This window comes from Bipolaris sorokiniana, assembly GCF_000338995.1.
Source record: "Bipolaris sorokiniana ND90Pr unplaced genomic scaffold COCSAscaffold_20, whole genome shotgun sequence".
NCBI classification, from domain to species: domain Eukaryota; kingdom Fungi; phylum Ascomycota; class Dothideomycetes; order Pleosporales; family Pleosporaceae; genus Bipolaris; species Bipolaris sorokiniana.
Window position 1 is genome coordinate 272318 of NW_006911914.1, and position 7024 is coordinate 279341.

General features: G+C 46.8%; 1 protein-coding gene across 1 annotated transcript; it reads right to left on the minus strand.

Annotated features, from left to right (window-relative positions):
• Positions 1–5062: 5062 nt before the first annotated feature.
• Positions 5063–6840, minus strand: COCSADRAFT_41922 (uncharacterized protein). The gene is made up of 4 exons (XM_007707622.1): positions 6487–6840; positions 6281–6459; positions 6169–6232; positions 5063–5556 (listed from the first exon to the last, which is right to left on the minus strand). The coding sequence occupies exons 1-4, from the start codon at positions 6570–6572 to the stop codon at positions 5379–5381; spliced, it is 507 nt and encodes a 168-aa protein (XP_007705812.1). The 5' UTR covers positions 6573–6840; the 3' UTR covers positions 5063–5378.
• Positions 6841–7024: the final 184 nt, after the last annotated feature.

The following is a 7024-nucleotide window of genomic DNA, read 5'->3' on the forward strand; positions in this document are numbered from 1 at the left end:
GGTGATAGAAGAGAGAGGCTGCTATACGCGTTAAGTAGCACTTTTCTATCTTCTAATGGTAGCTTATGGTACCGCTTGAAATGCTCGTCCACGCCATAGATAGCACGCTGATGCTCGCGGCAGATAAGAATATTATAGGTAGAGAGATAAGTAAGCATAGTTATATACATAGCAAGTACGCTGCTCTCGCATCTCTCTCTTCTATATCATACTATAATAAAAAAGAGATGGCTGGTAGCTTAGGGTTAGGGTAGGGTTATAATTCTAGCCAATCAGCGATCATTCCAGTGAGCCCCCGCCGATCACTCCAGTGAGCCCCCTCGGTAACGCGCACGGTGCACCAATGGGTCTAAGCATAGCTCCAGTGAGCCCCCCGGGGGCTCACTGGACGTATACTTAGGGGTTAGGGCGGAGAGGCCTAGCGAATGAGTATGCTTCTACCTATCGTACAGAAGCTAAAAGATAAGAAAAAGAGAAGATAACTAAGTACAGACTTCTCTTATACCTGCTCGCTTCTGATCACGTGTCCGTACAGAAGGTATATCACGTGGTCGAAGATCACGTGATCCTCTTCAGTAGAGATTACGGGCGCAGCCCTTTATAATACTCCCCTCCTCCACTCGTATGGACATGTTTACGTTTGTTTGTTTTCCTAGGAGCACGCGGCTGCCTAACTTGCGGTAGAGTAGCGGCGTTTGTTTGCTCTAGTGAAGGAGAATTTCCACGAGAGCAAACGCTCCCTCCGTACGATATGTAGAGCTGCCGTCTCTCTCCTTTAGCTTTTTCTTCTTTTGTGTTAAATTAATTTAACTCCACTACTATATAGATTTCTTCTTTTCTTTCTAACCACACTCGTACGATGCCGCCGAAAGCGCAACCACCCCCTCGCGGTGTTTAGGCCAACGCAAACATTAACAGTTTGCAGTTTTGCACTAACGGTGGCCCTAATAACACTATTAATAACGTGGCTAACTAAATCTTCGACGCTGCCTACTAGGCTCTGACTCGTACGACGCTAGGCGCTGTACTGCTAACTTTTAATATGCTAGGCGCTGTTAACCTGAACGAGTATCGTGTCTAGTTTATCTTCGATCAGCGCGTTATAGATAAGCTGCGCTGTGTTTATGCGGTTACCCCTATACGTAATACTTTTCTAACTTCTTATATGGCTGGTGTTAACTTGCGTAGGAGGATATTCGCCGTGTTTTTAACTACTTCTATCGCCCTCGCGGCAATAGTCCGTACGATGCTGTCTTCGGTCCGGGCTCTCGCGACTACTCGCCTGTGATCGCACGTACGACTATCACTGCTCGGCAGATTCTTACTAGCCGTCCGTCCTACCTTAAGGCCTTTGTTATGTATAGCCGCGGCGCTCTCAACGCGGCTTTTTATACGAATAATTGCGCCGCTGTTCTGCGAGGCGAGAAGGAGTTTACCGCATTCGCTGGCTGCGTATCCATCGCCAGTGAGTGGGGTAGAGCCTACTCTAACTACGTCTAGTAAGACCATGGAGCTCATTATAGTGTCACTCAGCAGGCAGTCTCTCGTATAGGAGGTGGGCGCAAGAGGCTCCCTAACAGTCCTAGTAGTGGCAACTAGCGTAGTCGTCCGGCTGCGGGTGGTGCCGAGAACCCCCTGCTCGTAGAGTAGGTGGGCCTACCTTCGCTAGTTTCTTCTAAGTCGTCCGTTAGGTTGTTGTCTAGGTTGGGTGTGGGACAACCATGACTGTAGGGCCGTAGTGTTAGCGAGATGGGCGGCGGGCTCCCATGTGGGCTTGTCGTAGCCCACCTAATAAATAAGGTATTCTATTTACCTGCGCCTTATTCTCTCGTCCGTGATGTCTCGTACTGTCTACTCTAAGTGTTCCTCATTGTTTTCGTTATCTTGTACGACTATAGCAGTTGAGTTGGTGTCGTCCGTCTGCTGCGATAGGAATGAGTCGTTAGCCGCCGGACGGAGCTTGTCTACATAGTAAGTCTTTGTTTCCTATAGCACGGCTAATTCCACCCAGTAAGAGTCTCGTACGCGAGCAACCTGGAACTTGGCGCTTTTCTAATTAAGTTTCTTACTACTTCTAGCCGTACGTACATCGCGTAAGTCTAGCCATACCCAGTCTCCTACGCGGTAGGTGGGCGCTGGTCTGCGGGACTTGTTAGCTTGTCGTTCTTGTTCTTGTTGGGCGTAGGTTATGGCAGATATAGCCCAGTTAGTAGCATTACTAATTGTCCAGACAATCTCCTTTGCAGCTTCTCCTACTTCGTCGGCTTGCGTAACCGTTTGGGGCTGGGGGAAAGAAGTGTTATGGTAACCATAGTGCAGGAAGAAAGGTAAAACTCCTATTATCGTGTTCGTACGGGAGTTGAGTATAAGTTCTAAAAGAGGGTAGAGTTGTGCCTAGTTGTCTTGATCGTAGTTGCAGAAGATCCGTACGACTGCTTCTATATCGCTATTAGCGCGCTCTGTTGTTCTGTCCGTCTGTGGGTGATAGGCTGTTGAGAGATTTCTCTAGATACTAAGTAGCTGGCAGACCTGTTTCTAAAGAGAGCTGGCGAATTGAGGGCCGCGGTTGGACGTGATAGACTGTGGAAGGCTGTGATGCTAGTAGACTTCCCGTACGAAGGCCTAAGCGACGTCTGTTGTCTCGATCTTGTCCATAGGGATTAGCACGATGCCTTTACCTAGTCTGTCCTTTACTACCATAAGATTGGTTTTCCCTTGAGAGCTAGGTAAACCCGTGATAAAGTCGACTGTTAGATGTTGCTACGTACGACTAGGAACGGGTAATGGTTTCAAGTACCTATGTTTCCCGTCCCTCCAGGGGGTGCTTTTCCGGCATAGCTCGTAATTCCGTACGTAACGGCGTACATTAGTGCTCATGTTTGGCCAATACCATTCTCTTGCGATAATTCTGTATGTTTTCTCTCGTCTAGGGTGTCCTGTTAGCAGAGACAGGTGCGCAGTTTGGATTACTCCTGTCCGAAGTGGTTCATATTTAGGTACCCATACTCTATTACGCCAGCACAACTTATCTTCAGCGTTAATCGTATAGTCGCCTAAAGAGATAGCAATCTTACGAGAGCTTGGGAGAGATCGTTTTCCTTCCCGTACAGCCGCTCTTATTTCTTGGTATAGAGAATCTTCTTGTACGGCGCTATCCTAATAGGCTCGTACGAGCGTAGGAAAATGTGGTGGTCGCGGCAGTGTAGTCGACACTAGGGGAGAGACGTCTTCTTAAGTGTCGGTAGTGTCTCGTACAGGCATAACCGCAATACTTTCCTGGGTCTGGGCTGGCACTAGCATGATAAATTCTCTTAATGCTGAATGCTCGTCTAGGTCGTCCTTCTGCATATCTTGGTCTCGTCTAGATAAGGCGTCCGCCCGTACGTTCTCCTTGCCAGGGCGGTAGCGGAGTTTCATATTTGGGAAGCGGGCTAGTTCCAAGTTCCATCGTACGTGGCGTTCGGAGAGCTTTTGCTTGTGGGTGAAGTATTCTAGGTTCTTATGGTCCGTAACTACTTCGAATTCTCGTACGCCTCGTAATTTAGCGTCCCACTTTTTCAGGCAGCAGATTACCGCTAGTAGCTCCTTGTCGTGGATTGGGTAGTTCGCTTCATGCACTAGTAGCTTTCGGGAGAAGTAAGCTATCGTACGTAGGGTACCTTCGTCGTCTTCTTGCAGAAGTACAGCACCTATTACTCGTCTAGATAAGTTACACTCTACTACTGTCCGTCTGTCTGGGTCAAAGGCAGCTAACACTTCGTCAGAGAGGAAAGCTTCCTTAAGAGCGGTAAAGCTCAGCTCTTGGTCTTGGCCCCATTCGAATTTGGCGTCTTTTCTTGTTAACCGTACGAGAGGTTCTACGAGTCTTGAAAAGTTAGGGATAAATCTGCGATAGAAATTAGCGAACCCGAGGAACCCTCTTACGCCTCGTACGGTAGCTGGAGCTTCCCATTCTTGAATAGCTCTTGTCTTCTCAGTGTCCATTGAGACGCCCTTCCCTGCTTTAAGGATAAATCCTAAGTATTTCGTACGTTGGACGTCAAATTTGCACTTCTTGAGTTTAAGCTGTAGTCCCGCAGCTTGCAGACGCTCGATTACTTGCCGTACGTGGTCGTGATGTTAGGATATTAAGCCATCCGTGTAGATTAGGATATCGTCTAAGTAGGCGGAAGCGAAATCGTCTAGAAACTCGCGCAGTGTCTAGTTGATATAACGTTGGAATGTGCTAGGGGCGTTAGTAAGCCCAAAAGGAGTAACTAGCCACTTGTACGACCTAAACCGGGTGCGGAAGGCAGTTATCTATTCCTAGCCCTCCGTGATCCGGATTTTATGGAAGGCGGCCGTGACATTAAGCTTTGTATACTACTTTGCTTGTCCAACTTGATTTAGCGTCTTACGTATAAGGGGTAGAGGATAACGGTCCTTATGAGTCAGTGTATTTAGGGCGCGGTAGTCTACGCAGAATCTTAGTCCTCCCCCAGGTTTCCGTACGAAGAGGACTGGTGACGCGGCGGGGGAGTTGCTTGCGCGGATGAACTCTTTCTTAAGTAACTCGTATAGTGTCTTGCGTAGTACTAGAAGTTCATCTCTAGATATATTGTAGAGAGGTCTGTACGGGACTTCTGGCAGCTTCCTATCGTCTTTAGGGATTAGTTCGATCTTGTGGTCAACGTCTGGACCTCGTAGGGGCGGGAGCTCGTCTCCTTCCTTTGGGGTAAATAGAGAGGCGTACTGTCGCAAGTATGAAGGAAGCGACTTGGTTACTTCTGCTATAGTTAGCTGCGTCTTTGGACGGAGAGCTTTCTCGATGTCTTGGAGACTGGCAGCGAAGACTTGCAGAGCTGGCTGTTTTCGGCTTCGTCGTACGTGGGCCTGAAAGGCGGCTGCTGAGATTGCAGCGAAGTTCTGTAGTGGTTTAGTTCTCTCTATGCTAGGTATAGAGAGATTGTAACGTGGAAGAAGAAGTGTTTGTCCGGCCGCATTAATAACACCTCCTATATCTTTAAGCTAGGTCTTCCCTAAAATAATGTCGTACTCGTACGTGGACGTGGTAATGAAAGTGGCTGCTTTTCGCTTAATTCCTCTAATATCTACAGTAAATTGAGTAATAGCTCGTACAGTGCTTTTCTGGTTATTGACACCTTCAATTTCCCTAGTAGGGATAGATACGCGCGGCAGGTTAAGTTCTTGTACGAGTCTTTTACATACTATCGCATAAGTGCAGCACCTATTATTAATCATAGCAGTAGCGTTTTTTAAAAGATTAATGATTACGTCTATGGACATTGGCTGAGTAGGCTTTAGTTGGTGAAGTAGCTCTTGGACAGGTCGTACGACCTGCTTAACCTGCTTTGGCTGCCCTAGTCGGCGTTTTTGGACTAGGGCTCCTCTTTTCCCTTGTCTGAGCTTTCGTCTTCTAAGGTAGCAGCTAGGACTTTTGTCACGGTCTCTGGCTTGCGCGTGCGTTTTGGGACTGCTGCTTTACACTGCCGTACGAGGTGGCCGTAGATGCTACAACGTAGGCAGCTACCCTCCTTCTTGCGTTGAGCAATTTGGCTTTGTGTACCCTAGTACTCGTTCCTCGTACAGGGACGTATAGCGCCTACATTAGGCGTCTAGTCCATTTCGTCCACGGCAGCTGGGGTAGACGTAGGAAGAGAGGTTGAGTAAGAGGGCGCGTTAGACGAGAGTTGGTTAATTACCTTAAGATTCTCCTAAGTGTTCCTAAGTCGATGAACAAAGGCGTCGTACGTCTCGTTTAAAGGAGGCTAGTACCCAGCTTAGTAGCGTAGTAGCTTCCTATTAAGAGAATTCTTAAGATAGTTAATTTTCAGCGCGTCGTTATCTTGTCCGAAACCAGCTTTGTTGAACTTTAGATTAAAAGCTCGTACGTGGAAAAGAAACTCGCCTTTTCCTTGCTTAGTCGTACGGAGATACTATAGAGCTTTTTACTTAATTGAAGGGTCTTTAAAGAACGCGTCTAGTTGCTTCTAAAGCTTGCTTAAGCTGGGTGATAGATTTCTGCTCGTAAAGTCTTATACGTAAGCCTATAATGCTAAAAAGGCTAGTCCTCCCATACGGGAGATTACATAGTGAGCTTAGTAGAACTCTGTAGAGTAAGCTAGGTAATCCGCCGATAGTTTCGTACGGATTTATATCTTCCACTACGTGTATTCTTCGTGTGAGCCTTTCTTAAAGATTCTAATATTAGGGAGTCTAGCTTTTCCAAACTCTTATATAGGCGTAGGCGTAGCTAGAGGCTAGCTAGAAGGTTGCTGACTTTCTATACTCGGCGTGAGATTAGGAGTCTGTGCGTTAGGGGTAGCTTGCCCCTGTGCCGTACGGAGGAAAAGGGCTTTCATCTCTTGGAGTTCTTCTCGTACGCCTTTAGCGTCCTTAAGTCTTGTAGCTATTTGGTCTAGGTTTCGTTGGAGTAGATTATTTGTTGCATTAAGTTGGCTCTAGCTTTCTGCGAGCTCCTCGTACGTCGGAGGCCTTGGCGGGGCGTTACTAGGTTCTAGGTTTGGCATAGGCTTATGTAGCCCTATTGTTATATCTTGTTCGTTTTGCATTCTCAATTCTCTCTCGCTCCGTACGAGAGAAAAGAGTAAGAAGGGTTAAAGTGATCTTTTAGCTTATGTTATGGGCGGAGAGGCCTAGCGAATAAGTATGCTTCTACCTATCGTACAGAAGCTAAAAGATAAGAAAAAGAGAAGATAACTAAGTACAGACTTCTCTTATACCTGCTCGCTTCTGATCACGTGTCCGTACAGAAGGTATATCACGTGGTCGAAGATCACGTGATCCTCTTCAGTAGAGATCACGGGCGCAGCCCTTTACACCTATCAAATTAAGCCCGCAACGTCTCTTATAAATCTAATATACAGCTAGCAATCTTAGCTATTAATTAAGATTAAATTAAGTCTTAAAGAGATATAGCAAAAGTCTACAAAGTCTCTCGAATAATACTCTAGCGTTAACGCGCTAGTATACTTACCTAACGCGATTGCCAGCCTAACTCAAA

Bases quoted from the DNA above. Each gene is read 5' to 3' on its own strand.
- COCSADRAFT_41922 (XM_007707622.1), bottom strand. From the start codon at position 6,572: ATGCAAAACGAACAAGATATAACAATAGGGCTACATAAGCCTATGCCA. The intron at 6,460-6,486 runs GTACGAGGAGCT...AGAAAGCTAGAG, and splicing joins GCCCCGCCAAGGCCTCCGAC to CCAACTTAATGCAACAAATA. The intron at 6,233-6,280 runs GTCAGCAACCTT...CGCCTATATAAG, and splicing joins TCTCACGCCGAGTATAGAAA to AGTTTGGAAAAGCTAGACTC.